At 38.6% G+C, this 18,937-nt stretch overlaps 1 protein-coding gene across 1 annotated transcript in view; it reads right to left on the bottom strand.

The window, feature by feature from the left end:
- The window catches only part of Prss12 (serine protease 12), a 60,576-nt gene that overhangs the window by 14,115 nt on the left and 27,524 nt on the right, over positions 1–18,937 (bottom strand). Inside the window, exons 4-9 of the mRNA XM_006991882.3 lie at positions 17,712–17,853; positions 14,321–14,517; positions 11,594–11,735; positions 5,772–5,977; positions 3,052–3,130; positions 1,229–1,351 (exon numbers count right to left, since the gene is read on the bottom strand). Coding sequence (XP_006991944.1) covers positions 1,229–1,351; positions 3,052–3,130; positions 5,772–5,977; positions 11,594–11,735; positions 14,321–14,517; positions 17,712–17,853 — 889 coding nt within the window. The remainder of the gene's footprint in view (positions 1–1,228; positions 1,352–3,051; positions 3,131–5,771; positions 5,978–11,593; positions 11,736–14,320; positions 14,518–17,711; positions 17,854–18,937) is intronic.

Below are 18,937 nucleotides of genomic sequence, written 5' to 3'. Positions count from 1 at the left end.
TGCCCCTAGTGAGACTTCCGGTAATTGCCACGCCTACCTATGACCTGCCTCTGGGGGAGGGCCAAGACAGGAGCCCTTAAGACTTGAGATTCAAATGTGCTGGGTCTCTTGGTTCCTTGTAATCCTAGATGCTGGATGGTAGATGGAGCAGAGTTCTCCAGAGAACACGCTGGACTGCACTCCACCTCTCCCAGATCCTGTAACCAACCCCTTTACTGGCTGTAAGTTACCCCCAAATAAACCTCTTTTTTTACTACATGGAGTTGCCTTAATAAATCCCCCAATAATGTAGTGTAACTTTCAAGAAGGTACAGAGAAAGTTAATACACAAACCATCAAGAATATAGAAGCATTAAAAGCACTACAGCTAAATCCCTTCCTCCGCAGAATTGGCAACCAAATAATGTACATCAATTTTACTTCTACAAGGATATGAATTTGCTGTGGGGTGATCTTTCTGTACACTGTGAATATGCATTGCTCTCATTGGTTGATAAATAAAGCTGTTTTGGCCAACAGCCAGGCAGAATAAGGTTAGGCAGTACATCCAAACTGAAGGTGGAGATGAAGGGCAGAGTAGAGCAGACATGATGTAGCCGCCCAAGGAATAAGATGTTAGAAAACCAGTAAGCCACGGGCCACATGGCGAAGCATACATTAATAGAAATGGGTTAATCTAAATGTAAGAACTAGCTGGTAATAAGCCCGAGCCATCAGCCAAACATTTATAATTAACATAAGCTTCTGTGTGTTTTTCTCGGGAACTAGTAGGCAGGAGAGAACCCTCTGTTTACATGAATTTCCATCAGATATGTTTTTGTTAGATTGTGTGTGTTTATTGTGTGCTTGCTTGTTTGTTTAAGATAACCTCAGTGTTCAGCTCATGCTATCCTCAAACTCAATCATCCTCCTGCCTCAGCCTCCAAAGTACAGTGATATGTCTTTACACCTGCATATTCTTAGATGAACACTTGAAGAAAGCACCTATATCTGTTTCCTCTCCCCAAACCTCCCTTCCCTTCTTCCTTGTTCCAGACTTCTTTTAACCAGAGAACTTCAGTTTGTTTCCTGAGGCCTCTTTGCTCTTCTTTCTGGCATCACCTCCCTTATATTCACAGTACTGCGGGGCAAACAGGGAAGGCATATTGCCTGGTTCTGCCACCCTCAGTGCTGCTGAGCATGGAGTGAGCTAGAGGAAATCATATCGCTTGGAATGAGGGACACCCACCTTTTGAAACAGTGAGCAGCCGTCAGCACCCAGCAGCTACTCAGAAGGGTGGCTCCGCAAAGCAGCCTGCCATCTCCATGGGACGACTTCAGCCGGAGGGAAGCCTGCCAAGGCCAAGCGCCCCTAGTCAAGCCACACATTTAAGAGAGGAGAAGAGAAAAAGAAAAGCATCAGGTAAAACAATGACTTCTGTGCAGGTGAGGGGAAGAACTCAAAGCAGAGCGAAGCCATGAGATCCTTCCTACATGGAGAACGATGCCCACACAACTCAATAGACTATAGATAGCAGCAACTCTGGAAACTTGTCGACAGGTATCTTGATACATTCCACTAATCTCTGACTCTCTTGGAAGCAAGTTGTCTTCATTATATTCCATAGGTCCAGTGTAATGTCTCAACTTGCCCTACGTCACATACATAGCTTAATCACGTAGCCCTAAAGGAGTACCGGCTTCCCACCAATTCATTTTAAAAATCACTCAACTAAAAAACAAATATCCTCATTCATGCCTTGGCCCCTATGCACTCATACACACACACACACACACACACACACACACACACGCACGCACGCACGCACGCACGCGCACATACACACACACACACACACACACACACACACACACACACACACACGCACAAACTACACTCCTTGGTTGGGTTGAGGACCAAGAGTGACTTTAGTGAGTGCCCTGTAATCCCTTGCTGTCCCCTCCCCCAGTAATGGTGCATAAAGTAAAAATTGTAATTCAAAGTTCACACTGTGTATCAAAACTCATGTGGTTCTTTCAATATTCAAATGCTATACAATGATGTGTAGATTTTTGTAAGTTTTTAATCTCATTAATATGATACTTTACAAAGTAAATGTGATGCTATTATATCTGTCTTAAATTTTAACTTGTAGGTGCATTAAGTAATGCTATTATTTATATTTGTCTTATATTTTTAACTTGTATGCATGTAATGGAAAACTTAAAGGTCTCTATTCACAGTGCCTGTGCCTTTCAAGGTTTATATACATCAGATATATACTTCTGGTTCGGAATAAGTTGCCATTGTAATTTTTCTTGGTTTTTCATTCATGAGTTTCTGTGTGTGTGTGTGTGTGTGTGTGTGTGTGTGTGTGTGTGTGTGTGTGTGTTAGAGAACAGCTTGTGGGAGTCAGTTCTCTCCTGCCACCACATGAGTTCTGGGGACCGAACTCAGGTCACCAGGCTTAGTTACAGGCACCTTAAACCCAGCGAGCCATGTCACTGGCCAATGCAGAAATTTATGAGGAGTGGTAACTTCTGAAGGACTGTGAATAAACATTTACATGGATAAAACAGAACCCAATTCTCCTCCATTAAAGGGCTCTTCACAGGTATGTGTCATACCATGAATCATAAACAGTGACATAATAACATGGTATATGTAATACACACACACACACACATATATATATATATATATACATACATACATACATAAAATGTACATCAAAGGATAGAAAAACTGAGTTGGAGAGATGGTTTACCAGTTAAGAGCACCAGCTACTCTTCTAGAGGACTCAGGTTCAATTCCTAGCACCAACATGGCAGCTCACAACTGTCTGTAATTCTAGTTCCAGGGGATCTGGCACCCTTGAATGGATATACATTCAGGCAAAACACCAATGCACACAAATCTTGGTAGGAACACTATCAGTGTAATCTTTACTTAATTTATAAAATGATAAAGCAAGCCTCATGCATAATAACCCTGGGTCTGGAACACTTGTAGCACTCACATATATTAATGATCTTGTAATATCAAAATTGGCTTGAAGAACCTTTTACTACCTTAAAGAATTGTTTCCACCAATGATCCGTTTCTGTCGACGATGCAATAATCTCAGTCCACACCCAGAAGAGAGCATCTCTGAAAGAGAAAGGGGTTACTAATACCCATCACCTACCCCTGGTACTTCCTCCTCTATTTAAAATGAATTTTCTCAGAAAACTGTAGCATAATTTTTCTTACTATAAGAATAAGAGTTATATTTTAACCTAACAACAGTCTTGTGCAAGTAGATCAGCAACTTTATTACGTTTCCAACCATTAGGCTCTGAAGGATTTCATGGACTGCTACAATGACCCTGAATACCTTTCCCAAGGTAACATTTCTATCATAAATACACAAAGAAGAGTTCAATTAAATATATGAGAAAGTGGCAAATATATACAAAAGAAAAGAAAATATATAAGGCATGACTAAATTTTAAAATAATTTTACAAAGAATTTATGTAGGAGTCATTTCTTAAAGTATATATACACAAGTGTATATGCTGTTTATTTATAAGCATATAAATAAGTTAAAAACATGAAGTGTATAGTATACACACAGATGTTTTTGTTTTTGTTATTGTTCTATCTGTATAAGAAGGGTGGGAATTGTGCCAAGAACATGAAGGCCAAATCAGTGCTAATGGATCCAAGGTAACTAGGCAAGGGAGTCCACCAGAGAGCCAGCAGTAATTTTTGGCAAAGAAAGAGGTGCAGTAATGTGTACCAAGATGATTAATCTGCCAATGACCTTAGGGGCATGCCTTCAAAACCTGACCCTTCATCACTTTGGATATGAGTCTTACAGATGGCACTGCAATTTATTGTGTGAGAAAAACTTTACAGTAATGTTCCCCATTGGGCCAGTGTATCTGATGCCAAGAAAAGTCATGCTCTAATACTAAGCAAGCAAAAAGCACCTGACTTTAAGAAACAAAAATCAATTTTAAGCTGTACACTGGAGTAAAAAAATGAGAAGCGGGCTGGAGAGATGGCTCAGAGGTTAAGAACACTGACTGTTCTTCCAGAGGTCCTGAGTTCAATTCCCAGCACCCACATGGTGGCTCACAACCATCTGTAATGAGATCTGGCTCCCTCTTCTGGCCTGCAGGGATACATGCAAACAGAACTCCGTATACATAATCAATAAATAAATCTAAAAAAAAAAAAAAAAAAAAAAAAATGAGAAGCAAGATTGGATTCCTTTATAAGAGTATCTTATCGGATGACCAATCACCAATCACTTGTGTTCAATTGTCTCATAAGAGTCACCAAGTTCTGAACTGCAGCAGAAAGCAAGAAGATAATGAGCCCAGTTCTGTCAGGTAGCCAGGGATGAAACATTTTCATTGAGGAATGGAAACACTGTCTACAATGGAAAAGCATCAAAATAAAATGTGTTTACACATTCAGTTCTACGATTTTCAACTGCTTCAGGAATTTGGCATTACATATATGTATATATACATATTATATATAATATATTTATATTATTTTACATGTAATATAACAAAGAATTTGTTATATTCAATATGTAAGTATAATTTTAATTGTTGAAAGGAATTTAGCAAATTAAGTTGTTTTTAGGGAAAGATGTATTTAGGGAAACAAGTTAAGTCGTCTTTAGGGAAAACAGGCTTCTGAGTATCACTAGCACAGCTAGAAGCCCCTGAGAATCACAGAACCATGTCAGCACCATTCAATCCTGCTCTTGTATTATCTCAACAATTATTAGAGAGAGGATGTGGGAATGATCCCAAACTATGTACATCAATCCAGATCAAAAATGCTTGTTCTTTTTATAAAAAATAACCAAGGATTTCTCAAACAAGCTAATTCTCTCTTCTTTCTATTAAAGCAGTATTTATTATTTCATACAATTTGAATATTCAAATAATATTCGAGAATTCTAAATATGGAAGAGCGACTTACTATGCCAATATTATACTGTATTCTCAATTTCCTTCTATTTTAAAATTTTGGGGAATAAAAATCTACAAAAGAAAAATTACCCGCCGGGCGTTGGTGGCGCACGCCTTTAATCCCAGCACTCAGGAGGCAGAGCCAGGTGGATCTCTGTGAGTTCAAGGCCAGCCTGGACTACCAAGTGAGTCCCAGGAAAGGCGCAAAGCTACACAGAGAAACCCTGTCTTGAAAAACAAAAAAAAAAAAAAAAAAAAAAAAGAAAGAAAAGAAAAGAAAAGAAATTATCCTTTCAAATTTGACTTTAATTAGATGTCGTGGCTCATGACCGTAATCCCAACACTCCAGAGGCTGAGGCAGGAGGATCACTGTGATCTTCTGACCACCTGGGCTGCAGTGAAAGTTCCAGATTAGTCTGAGCATGAGTGAGACTCTGCCTCAAAACATCAAAAGAAAAGTCTCTTAAAAGTTACCTCTGCTTTTTAAAATAGTAATAATAAGAATGATCTCAATCCTGAGTCTTTAAGGGTAGTAACAAGCCGGACAACTGTATGACATTCAGAGGAGCAGTACAGAAATGGCTGGGAAAGGACAAGGCGTTGATCTCAGAGATTGCAAGGTGCTAGAAGCTTACTCCTTCCCCTCTGTAAGCCTTATGAAGACATATGCTGACCACCAGCAGCTCCAAACATGAACACAAACAACAAGAGGCTACGTGCATTCCGTTTGCACTAGGATTTTGTTAACAGAGCCCAACTATCATGGTGGGCATTAGTAATCCTTGACTTGCTTGGCGGCCCGGAAGTGACGTACCTTTATGACTGTTCCTCGATGCTTTCTTCTCAGAATAGTCACAGATGACTCCCGCATCCTCACTATGGCGGCAGTTGTGCCTTCCAATATCCTGCTTGACACAGTCCGCCAGCAACTTCTCACTTCCTGTGCACTTCACGTTATCCATGTGGATGGGTCCTTTTCCTTCCCCGAAATAAGCCATGCTCCTTGCTCTGGCAGGACCCCTAGAAACAGAGCATTCCTCAGATGTGGAGGGTCAGCTAGACAAGCATCTGACAGATTTCAACACACTACATCTTAACTCTTCCTTAGATCTGAATATGAAAATTAATATGTGTGTATACTGAGAAATCACTTTTTGTGACTGTCAAAACATTTAACATTCTTCATTGGTGCATTCCATAGATACTTTACAGAACCAAATGACTCTAATTTAGCTTCTACTTAGCAAGTCACACATAAGGGATGTCAGAAATGAAGTCACCCTCCCCCCAAATTTCACTCTTTTAATATCAAATTACCAAGAAAAAATTAAATTAAATAATTACCATAGAACCTAAAGACGTATTTTTTCACCTTCTTTTGAAGCAATTAGATACAATTCTTAATACAGAAAAAGCTGGGAATCATGGAAGGCAGAATTATTTGGAATATTTCTTTTTTTTTGTTGTTTTAATATTACTTTCTGAAGATAAACAAATCCAAAAAACTTCGTCAATGAAAAGCAAAAGTTCCATCTTTAACTCAATTTCTAATAAATTACAGAATACAATTATAAAAGGAAAAATCATTAAAGTTAGAATCAGGAAAAATACCCTTAACAAATCAAAGTTAGAAAAAAATTATTAAAGATATAAATAAGATAAAAAAACTGATAAACTTGACAACTTAAATCAAGAATTCCACTTTACTAAAAACCACACTAAGTGAAGAGATAAGTCAGAAAGCTCATATTTATAATACACATTTACAAATGTATTTGTTGATACTTTTATAACAGAAAAGAACACACATTATACAAAGAACTCCTAAAAATTACACAAAGTTTTAAAAATTACAAAACTTAAAGATAAAAGCAAGATAGATCCCAAATAAAATAATCCTGATAAAATCAATGCCCAAACATTGCATTTTTATATAAATGAAAATATTAATGGCCAGTAAACAAATGGGAATTTGTTTGATCTCATTAGGGATTAGTGATAAGGTGAACACTAGCTGTTCATAAATTAAAAACTGTCACTGCTACTGAGTGTGTAAATAGTGTAGCCACATAGGAAAGCAACCTTGCAGCCCTGGACAGACTTGAGTATTCACATAGTCAACATGCTAATGGTTATATTCCTGAATATATTCCCTAAAAATCTCCCTTGAACAAGTCCTTTGGTCTCTGTCTCCTGGACTAGCCCTCTCTGTGTGTAGTAAACTGCACGGCCATTGAGTGCTACAGTCTTTACCATCAAGAAGGTCCTCACTAGGTGAGACTCCTTAAACTTCCAACCTTCCAGAATGGTGGAACAAACTACCTTCTTGATAAATTACTCAGCCTGTGCTTTTTGGTTATAATAATAGAAAATGCACTGCTACAAATATATGCACCCTGTTAATACAATCATGAGGCAAGTTGTATATTTACAGATGTGAATATTACAGAGCAAAATGGATGCAAACGAATCGCACCCTCTTGTATAAAATGTTATCTCAAAAGCAACACAGGAACAAAGCAAGTAACTGGAGATCCTAACGTAGGACAATTGGCTTTCAAAGTCAGACTTTTAAAAACAGATCCAACTATGGGTTAAGGAGAACTCATATTTTAAAATTATAAAAAAATGCAACAGGATTACACAAAATTTGGGAGAGTTCTTACTTTGGGTAGTTGAGTTACCAACAGTGTGATTGGCACATTAGGCACTTAAAGGTACAGTAGCTCTCTATTTCCTAAGCTTGGTAGTAGTGATGAGGTGCTTCATACTATTGTACAAACTGTGAATCTCTATATTTGTATGTATAAACACATGCCCAAACACATACATTTATAGTGGAAGGAGGAAATTTAAAATACAATTTCCAGCTGGGCGGCAGTGGTGCACGCCTTTAATCCCAGCATTCGGGAGGCAGAGCCAGGTGGATCTCTGTGAGTTTGAGGCCAGCCTGGTCTACAGAGCAAGTTCCAGGACAGGCACCAAAACTACACAGAGAAACCCTGTCTCAAAACAAAACAAAACACGATTTCCAGGAGGAAAGTAGCTATATGTTTTGTGTATCAATTAAGTATTTTTCCCCTTCAGTTATTTCTAAATGGACAACAGGGTCAGATTTATCTTCCACTGAGTATTATAGGACACTGTAACTGCTTCTTCTATTCATTTAGCTGTCAACTTGACCCAGCCCAGAGTTACCTGCGGACTCTCAATTGGGGGATTGTCTCAATCAGACTGGACCAGTGGGTATGTCTATGGGGGTGAATTCTTGATTGTTAAATTATGTAGATGAGCTAGGCCACTGTGGGCAGTACAACCACAAGCAGGCGAGTCTGGGCTGCAGGAAAAGCAGCAGAATGTGAGCCTGGAAGCAACCAGTAAGCAGTGCTTCCCTCTGACCCCTGCCTCTACTCCGGCTTGAGTTCCTGCCCTGACCTCCTTGGTGATGGACAGTGACCTGCCACATGAGATGAAATAAACCCTTTCCTCCCAAGTCGTTCTTTGAGGTGGTGTCTATCGCAGCAGAAAGCAAAGTCAAACAGTGTTTTATTTGAAACAGCATATACAACTACATCAGAAATTAAGTCCTTTGCAAGAATTTAAATGGAAGACAAATAAATATACTTTAAATATATTTTACATCTCTATTAAAACAATGGTGGTGGCACACCACTTTAAATTTTGGTTAAGAATGCCACTCTAGGGCTGGAGAGATAGCTCAGCAGTTAAGAGCACTGGCTGTTCATCCAGAGGTCCTGTGTTCAATTCCCAGCAACCACATGGTGGCTCACGACCACTGTAATGGGATCTGGCGCCCTCTTCTGGCTTTTAGGGATACATGCAGACAGAACACTATACATAATAGATAGATCTTTAAAAAAAAAAAAAAAAAAAAGAATGCCACTCTAATCAATAAGCTATTCAAGAGCAAGCCCACTTGAACCATATTCACACAAAATTCAAATCAATTAGAATTTCATCCTGACTGATTATTCTGCCTCAGTGATTTCAACTGTTCTCAGCATATTGTCAGTGCTCCAAGAACAGTGGTGGGTTCACATGCTATACTTTGTCAGACATCATGTAACACATACTTAAAGAATGCCTTTGGCTTTTCTTTTCGCGCTAACCATATCACATTAGTTCCACTCATGTTTCCTGGTTTTTATGACCACATTTGTGTTTTCCTTCTATAAAATACTTTCTAATTTGATTCTGTTTGCACAGGATCCTTCACATATGAGATTGTGGGCAAGAGGGCAGATTTCTAGAATGTCTACACAAGAGGCTCAGACCTTTAAATGGTATACAACATTTTCTGGATTGATTTCTGCAAATAAATATGTTGCCAAAGATTTTTATGACTCAAAATGGACATGGGAAAAAAGATGTCCTTCTCAAGTCACATGTGGGTCTACAATTGTAGGTGTGTTCCTGTAAAAAGTCTCATGTCCTCTCAGTTGGAAATCATAAAACCATGAAAGTATATCTGCATTTATCAGATATTGAGATTATTCTCATTTAAATAACAATTTCAAGGCAAAGCATAGGTGGCCAAGCAACCAGTGTTAGACAGAACGTTTCTTGATAACCGAGCTGGAAATGGAAGCCATGAACAGCAGTCATTCGTTTGCAAGTGGGGGAATGAATGATAGAAATACAGAGAGCAAACGACATTCGAAACTGAACATTGTTTAAATCCACCTATGTCCCTAGAGTAGAGCCTTCCTCTACCACATTTTTGGAAGACTGCAGGTCAGTATTACAGATTATAGACCTACTGACCATAAAATAAATAGACCAGCACGTAGGTCAAAACCAAGGTAGTACACCAGAGGATTTCATAACAAAAATATTGAAATTTTATACAACACAAATACCATTTTGAATAAGATGTATTCTACACAGAAATAACTATTCAATTGACCAATATTTAAGATATGCATATAATTAAGGGTATATTTTGTAAATACAAATCATTATTAGTTATCTACTATGAACTAGGTAACATGTATATTAGCTTATATTTCACAACCCTCTATGCTATAGCTGCGTGTGTTTTGTGTGTGGTGATACACATGAGTGTGCAGGGGCCCATGTCAGTAAGTCAGAGCAGGACGTTAGGTGTCTTTTTCTTTGCTCTCTGTCTTACTGCCTCGAGACGAGATCTGTCACTGAACCATAAGGCACCATTTGAGAGCCAGCTCTCAAGACCTGTCTCTCCCTATCCTGCGATGCTGGGGCTCCCAGAATGCTCGGCCAGGCCTGGCTTTCTATGTGAGTTCTGAGTGCTCAAGTGCAGGTCCTCATATGTGGTGGAATTGTGTTCCCCAAAATATTGTGCACCCTAATAAACTTACCTGGGGTCAGAGAACAGAACAGCTACTAGATACAGAGGCCAGAAAATAATGGCACACACACCTTTAATCCAAGCATTCCAGAGGCAGAGATCCCCATGGATCTCTGAGTTCAAGGCCACACTGGAAACAGCTAGGCGTGGTGACTCACATTCCTTTAATCCCAGAAAACGAGCCTTTAATCCCAGGGAATGATGGCAGAAAGCAGAAAGGTATATAAGGCGTGAAGACCAGAAACTAGAAGCTTTTGGCTGGTTAAGCTTTCAGGCTTTCAAGAAGCAGTTCAGCTGAGATCCATTCTGAATGAGGACTCAGAGGCTTCCAGCCTGAGGAAACAGGATCAGCTGAGGAACTGTCGAGGTGAGGAAGCTGTGGCTTGTTCTGCTTCTCTGATCTTCCAGCATTCACCCCAATAACTGACCTTGAATTTGTTTTTATTAATAAGACCTGTTAAGATTCATGCTACACTCATATTTGCAGAGCAAGCAGTCTTACCTACTGAGACACTTCCCTGGCCTCTGTGTTATAACTTGTATTCTACTTGTAACCCCCAATCCCCCATTTGACATGTTTTCACTGTCACTCATGAAAACTCCAAGTCACCCAGCTGAGAATCTGCCTTCTCCAGATTCAAATGTCCATATTTTCTTATTTTATACTGTAAATAAGTATCTCTCCGTAAGCCACATTATGGCCTTTCCCCCTGAGGAACACTATACAACACATCAGCCCTAGCTTGGGGGCTGTTTCAGTGAAATTAACACACACATACAGGCACACAAGCACACAAACGCAGAAGGGAAAACGTAAGATGCTGAGTAGATCACAAGAAAAGATAAGTATCCATAAGTATGAGAACTGACAGAGAAAGGCAGAATGCTGGCCTCAGCTACATTAACATTTACTGCGTTTGTAGCTGCTCTGCACAGCTTGACTCCCATGAATAGCAAGAACCAGCTGTTGGTTCAATGACTGGGGATTCAGTGCTCAAGCCTACATCACAGGGAAAGCTGACCTGAAGGCCGGTGGCCGAGGGCAGCAGCACTGTGGACCGTCAGAGTTGGACTGTATTTGTGATGGTAACATATTTCTTGGAAAGCTAAAGTAAATATAACTAGACTACTTACTGACTCTTTACAATTCCAAATCACCGTGCTGTTGATATTTTTAATTGAAGAAACTGATTTTACAGAAGGGAAACTCATTAGAATAAACCTAAGAAATATGAGTCATAGCAAGGTTCACCAAGCACCATCCCAGAGAACTGGGGCTTCCTTACTTGTAACCGAGCTGTCGACAGATCACAGCTGCATCTTTATCGGTCCATCCATCATCGCAAATTGTTCCCCATTGGCCATTGACAAAAACCTCCACTCGTCCTTCTTTCTTATTTTCTCCATCCATTAGTCTGATAGGAAAACCTAAGTCATGATTTTAAAATATTAGAAAAGCCAAAACAAGCCAAGTCATGTTAAAGCATGAAAACTTTACAAAATACAATTTAAAAAATCAGATATAAAATCAACTAGTGGGGGTGGGGGTGGGGGGATGGGAGGAGGGAAGAGAGAGGAATCTGCGATTGGTATGTAAAATTATTTAAAAAATGTCTTAATTAAAAAAATCAACTAGCAATCCTTCTTCTCGAGTGGGAGATGAAATACCAATAAAACCTAGTAGTCTCCCTTGTCCTTGGTAAAGTCCTGCAATCAAAGGGCTCATCTTGCTCATCTTTCTGTCCCTAGCGTTTGGAAATGTCTCTCATGCAGAGAAAAAGAGCTGCTCAAATGAATGGATGGATGGACAGATGACAGATAGATGCATGGCACTCTAAAATCATGAGCTAGCTATTTTTATTACAACTAACTTCTAATAAGTAATAGAGCATTAAGAGTTCTTTAAGTCATTTTTTAATTTATGGACATAGCTGGAGTATATACTTCCAAGTTAAGATTTTTAGGAAGGTATAAACAGGTACAGCATTGGCATACATGGGTAACTCAGTTGGGTAGGCTGCTAGAAGGGGTGGCATGGAGGAAGGCAGCTATCAGTCTAAAACCTTTCGTTTAACTTTTATTTCAAATGAAGGACTTAAATCACAAAATTTATTAATATTTAAAAACCAAGAAATTGATCTCTAGTAAATTAAGGTTGAAACTTCATAAATGATGAGAAATCACATCTCTATCTTCCCCGATATATATAGTGATAGGTAGATAGATATAGATACAGACAATATAGAGATAGTGATAGATAGATGGTATCCCTCGGGGCCTTTACTGAGATTCACTCTCCAAGATGGAATGGTGTAGCTATGAAGCTGAATCTTTGTTCTATACAGTGTTGTCCTTATGGAAAGGAAGACAAAATTAGAGTTTTAAAAGGAAGATATCGTAAAAAGGCCCCGGGAGGAGATCTGCCATCTACAAGCCAAGCCAAGAACAGAAACCTAAAAAATATGTGTCCTTTGCAGCCCTTCCTTCCGAATTCCTTCTCAAGGAGCCAACCTCGCTGACTGGTTTTGAATGCCTCACTTCCAGACTGTGAGATAATAAACATCTGTGTTGAAGCTACTTCATCTGTGGTCTCCACAGCAACCCAAGCAGATTGACGCATACACCTTTGGGTGCCTAGTTACTGGAAGGGTCTGCTAGCTTCAATAGAACTTATGAGTGAGGACTTACAGACAATAAAGCATGGTAAAAACTGTCCAAGACAACCAAGGAGGTGGAATCAAGAAGCTAATGTCCAAACTATCACTTAATACATGCTTAAAACAACATAGGGAATTATTGAATCGATATTTATTAACTAAAAAATTGTTGACAAAATAAACACGTTTTATTTTTCTTTCTCAAAATTCCAAAATCCACTCCCCCAAAAAACCCAAACATGTGGTAGTATTTAAATCCCCCACTGAGATTCACATCCTGACACAATCATTTGTGCAGTCATTTGGGTATGTCCTAATTCAGTATGACCCGTGTCTTTATGAAGACAGAAAAATAATAATTTTTAGCCCTCCCTCCTTCCTTGTTGTGCCCAGAACGATTCAGCCCCCAGTTTCAGTCCTTGATCAGGATTACTTCACCAGACAGGAGGGAGAATGAATTATACAGCGAAGTCAAAACCAACACGGGTTTAAGTGAATATGCACTTCTAACTAGTAGCTTTCAAAGTGCAGCAAGTTTTAACTTGTACTAAACAGAACATTTGAAACTTTGTATTTCTTACTAGTGTGTCTGAAATTTTAGTGTTCTTCATGAGAGAAGGTTAAAAAAAAATGCTGATTCCCCAAAGACCAAATTCAAACTGATGAAATTTTTTGAGTCTTGGTTTTCAATTTTAATATTTTTAAATCTTTGTTCTAATATTAAGAAAATACATCCACAAGGAATTAGGTCTCCATGATCTATCTCAATAGTTTCAAGAAAATTTTTGTATATCTTGCTCTATTTAATTTATTTGTATGTGTATGAGTGTTTTGCTTGCGGGTATGTCTGGCTTGCCTGGTGTCTGCAGAGGTCAAAAGAGGGACTAGAATTCTCTGGGACTAGAGTTATATGTAGTGGTGAGCTGCCATGTGGTTGCTGGGAACAAAACCCCAGAACTCTGGAAGAGTAGCCAGTCCTCTTTACCACTGAGCCAGCAATCCAGCCCCAAATTTTTATATACTCTTTAAAAAATTAAAATTTTATATAGTCTTTTTATGTAGAGAAACTAGGGGAGTTGGTTCTCTCCTCCTATCTTGTGAATTCTGGGGATTGAATGTAGGCCATTAGATATGTGGGGTTAGAAACTTGTTTTCTTATTGAACAACTTATACTTTTAAGTGATGAAAAACAAATCCAGAACTAGAAATGCAATAGTAGTTGAGAACTCAAAAGCTTATTTTTTTCTAGGGAAACAGACCTTTAAACAGTTAGTCAAGGATGGGAAATGTTTTGCATTCAAGACCAGTGGAGAAGCAGAGTAAATGCCTGTGTCTTCAAGAGCCATCCGTCCTTACCTGGAGAAAGCCTGTGTCCCTCACTGTCAGGGTAGCAGGTGAGGCCCACATCTTCCCTATGGCTACAGTCATGCTTTCCCCACTGTCTCCTGGAACACTGGAGGAAGCTGGCTTCTCTTCCTGAGCAGCTGACGTCATCCAGCCATATGGGCCCATCGCTGCCTTCAAAGTGGTTTACAGAGGCCTGTCTGCCATATCTGCAGCAATGAAATGAATACTGTTCACAGGACTGCCATCCCAGGAGTCAAAGAACCATTAAAAAACAACCTAATTAAGTATCATGACTTCAGGGGGTAAGAATTTGACCTTTGTCCTGCCTTGGAGACCCAACTCTGCTTGCCTTGCCGTGTGTTTAAGTCATCTTAACATCCTTTGGTTGACTTGATGAGGAACTAACCGGGAATTCTTTCTTGTGTTTTGTCTACAGTTTAACCCACCAGCCAGAGAGCGTGCAAAGAGATAAACCTCAGATTCCTGGCCATGGATCAACTCTGTGAAGTAGAGAAGAGGAAACAATTGTTTGTTTGGGGCTCTGCTCAAACTATCTGAGCTAATCTGAGTTTATCTGCTTCCCTCAGGCTTTCTGGAGTCCTTCTCCAAGACAGAAAGTGTATAGCATTCAGTGACTGCTCAAAAACAGGACCCAATCTGGGATTACAATTTTGGTGTTGGCCCATCAAAGTAAAAACAATGACAGTGTTCTTTTTGAAGGGTTATATAAGTTTAATGCATAATTTTTTTTATAAATGACACTGTGCCAATAGACTTTATTATATTATGTATTGCAATTAATGATAAACTGTGAAGTAGCAAATATCTGTAAAATTAAAAAACTGGCAGTTAAGTAATTGCATTTATTTTCACCCCTCTTTCAACTTTTCTTTCATTCCTTCAAAATCATCCAGATATCACTGAGCTCACTTCCAAGTGCCTTCAATTCTTAGAGTCTATAAAAGTCAACCCTCAGTCAGAAATTGTATGCCCATCATTTCCCTTTCTCAACACTTTTATTGTTTCTTCACTAAGGATATGAAGACATCTTTCCATTTGCCATGAATTTTCCTAATAGTTCTACTGTGCAATCACTGGATCTAACTAGATGAATTTTTTAATATGTTAAATCAACATAATCTTATATGGTTTTTGGTTTTGGTTTTGGAGACAGGGTTTCTTTGTGTAGCATTGGCTATCCTGAAACTCACTCTGTAGACCAGGATGGCCTTGAATTCACAGAGATCTGCCTGCCTCTGCCTCCTGAGCCCTGGGATTAAAGGTGTGTGCCACCACCCCTTGGCACAACACAGTTTTTAAGTAGTCATTTTAAGGCTACTTGTCTACTAATAAAATTTTAGCAAAAAAAAAAAAAAAGCATTGAACTTAAATCATATATTGCTGTCACTTTTGACTTAGAGCATTCTTCCAGCAAATGCCTTACTCTGGCTTCCCTCTAATTCAACCACAAAACATATAACAGGAAGTTTTGTTAGCTTTGAGACTGCATTGGTACAAAGACACCAAGTTTACTCTTTCTCATCCCCAGTGAATCATTGCTTTCAGAACTTCCTCTGTAACTTAAATGTGGCACACGCTCACACTAACACATGAATGAGAACATTATAAGTGCCAGTAAGCCCAGATAATTTGTCCAAGAGAGAAAATGGCATGGATCTTTGAAACTAAAATATGTAAGATGCAGAGGAAAACTTAGTGTCACTTGGTCATTTTCATTAATGAGGAAAAAATGTGAAAATAAACAGCAAACAATAGACACGTCTCCCTACATCTGTGAAAACTGAAGCTACAATTGTCAGGGTAACATACTCACTTAATGCGACATGGTATATGCTAAATAGTTCTAATTAAGTAGCCATATATATTTGGCTATTATATGCCTTAGCCTAGTAATTTCAACAGTTGCTATTCCCCCAAAATGAAAAATGTCAGTGAATTTGTACATCTGTACTTTTCATGACAGCATTATTTATTATTACACTAATAGTTACCTAGAAAATAACCTAAATATTCATTAGATCATCGTGTGACTGTTTAATGGATATCAAGTTACATCAAAACTTGTGACATTAGCCGGGCGGTGGTGGCGCACGCCTTTAATCCCAGCACTCGGGAGGCAGAGCCAGGCGGATCTCTGTGAGTTCAAGGCCAGCCTGGGCTACCAAGTGAGTTCCAGGAAAAGGCGCAAAGCTACACAGAGAAACCCTGTCTCGAAAAACCAAAAAAAAAAAAAAAAAAAAAACCAAACTTGTGACATTATGCCATTGAAAAAGTAAAGCAAGATGGCTATAAAATCATAGATTTACGTTGTAGTAAATATAGCTGATATAAAAAGACACATGAAAATTCCAAGTGGTCATAAGAATGGGAAACCATGGAGAATATTTCATTTTATTTCTTTAAAAAATACACCCCTAAGCATAGCTTTACCCAGTTTGAAGGTGATATGTATTTTAAGGCTTAGTGAATATTTGTGATTAACTATATTTCAAGCTGAAATTAAGTAATTTCACTAATTTTTAAAATCATGCTATAGAAATATGAAAGATAAGAAAGAAGGGGCATCCATGAAATTCATTTGAAGATTTACCTCAAGGGCATCTTTTTGTTACTTCAACCAACTGAAGTCTTTATTCTGGAATGCATTATGTGTGTAACATGACATATACTGCCCCAAAGTGTGGCACTCAGATTGTAAGTGGGCAAGGTCAAAGGCTAGTTCTAAAGGTCATCTCACGACAAGAGGGCTGTTCTTTCCCAACACAAGTGTCAATTATCATCATGTTCCAAGAAAGAACCACGTGACAACACAACATTCCCCACTGGAATTGCTGAAATTTTAGACACAACGATGTCAAAACCAACAGCATCCACTAGTAACAACAGATCATAATAAAAGCAAGCATTTAGAAGCTTGCCTGAATAGACAAAAGAATGGACTAGAAGTCACTCTTAGCTTCCAACAATTTGTTCAAAAAAAAAAGATGTTGGGGGGAAAAAGAGCTGTTGGTAGGAAAGGTAAATAAAATAAATGACAAGAGATGGTACTCATTATCTTTAAAAATGTCATTTTTTTTATTATATGTCCATCTGTAGGTAGATTGGCAAGGTAGTAGGTAGGTAGATAGGTAGGTAGGTAGGTAGATAGATATATAGGTAGGTAGGTAGGTAGGTAGGTAAGCAGGCATTACTGATATGACAAATCATAATAGACTATAGATGCTGATGATAACAGATGATAGACATATAGATGATGATAGATAGGTAACTAATAGGGAATACATATCTATTTTTAGGAATTACAGGTAAGGATTATGCAGTAATTCTGACTTTAAAGATATGTTTTGGCATTCGATGTCCCCACACCAATGAGCCTTACTTAAATCCGAGCAGTCGACAAGCCACGTGTGAGTTCGTCTCAGTCCATCCGTCATCACATACTGTTCCCCACTTTCCCCTATAGTACACCTCCAAGCGACCTTCATGGCCACTCTTCCCTCCTGCAAGTCTGATGACCCCATCTGTGAGAAGGAGATAAAGACATAAGGCAAATTTGCTTTAAAAAAAAAAAATAGGGGCCAGGCAGTGGTGGCACACGCCTTTAATCCCAGCACTCGGGAGGCAGAGCCAGGCAGAGTTGGAGGCCAGCCTGGGATACAGAGTGAGATCCAGGACAGGCTCCAAAGCTACACAGAGAAACCCTGTCTCAAAAAATAGATAAATAAATAAAAGTGCCTTTGTTTGACCTGACGTATCACCATATCTAGGTCTCCCTTTGAGCCATTTGATAACCTGACATTATGACTCTACTCAGTCATGTGAAGTAATTGCACTCTTCCTGAAGATTGGTACATCTGTCTTCCTGATATTTTTACTGTATTCTCCAAGCAGAAAATACATTCTGATGTAATTTCAAAGTACATATTTCTTAATTTTTCTATATTAAATCCTATTTGGGAAAATTTCCATAATTCCAGTCTTCTTAAATATAAAGGACAGTGGTCATTTTCATTGAAATAGCAAGGAAAAAAATATATAGTGATTTAGAGGTGGTATTTCAAATTTTTAAGTGCACATCAAAATACTGAACTAAGCATGCAGGCAAAGCTACTTCAGGTAAAGAGCAATCTAGCTTGTCAATGAGGTCATTATTTCTCAGACACCCACAGGTAATAAAAACACATCTTGCCTTTGTTCTTTTACTGACAATACAGATCTGAAATTTGAATCTTATTAACTCAGTGAGTAATTATACACAGAGGATTCTACAAAAAGTTTGTAAGCAGAGAGCCCAAAAACTGTCATTACCAAAGACATAGATTTAGAAGTCATTTCCATCCAAAATAATCCAAACACCTCTCAATGAAACACAGTAACCAGAGAATAGAACATACTTTGCATAGGTCTCTGGTATCCACTGTAGTGAACAAAAGTCTCTTGACACAAAACTACCTGTTGTTCACAATTTATTGTCTTCAAAGCATTGTACCACCTATTATCTCATATGCCCATAATAGCACTAACAAGATTACCTCATTTGAAAGAGGGCAGTTCAAGGAAATGAAATTCTGTCCACTTTGGTGCAAATTCGAAATTTCTATTTTG

The sequence above is a fragment of the Peromyscus maniculatus genome, chromosome 6 (assembly GCF_049852395.1).
Source record: "Peromyscus maniculatus bairdii isolate BWxNUB_F1_BW_parent chromosome 6, HU_Pman_BW_mat_3.1, whole genome shotgun sequence".
NCBI classification, from domain to species: Eukaryota; Metazoa; Chordata; class Mammalia; order Rodentia; family Cricetidae; genus Peromyscus; species Peromyscus maniculatus.
Note: the sequence above shows the minus strand (reverse complement) of the source record. Positions and strands in the feature narration are given on the sequence as shown.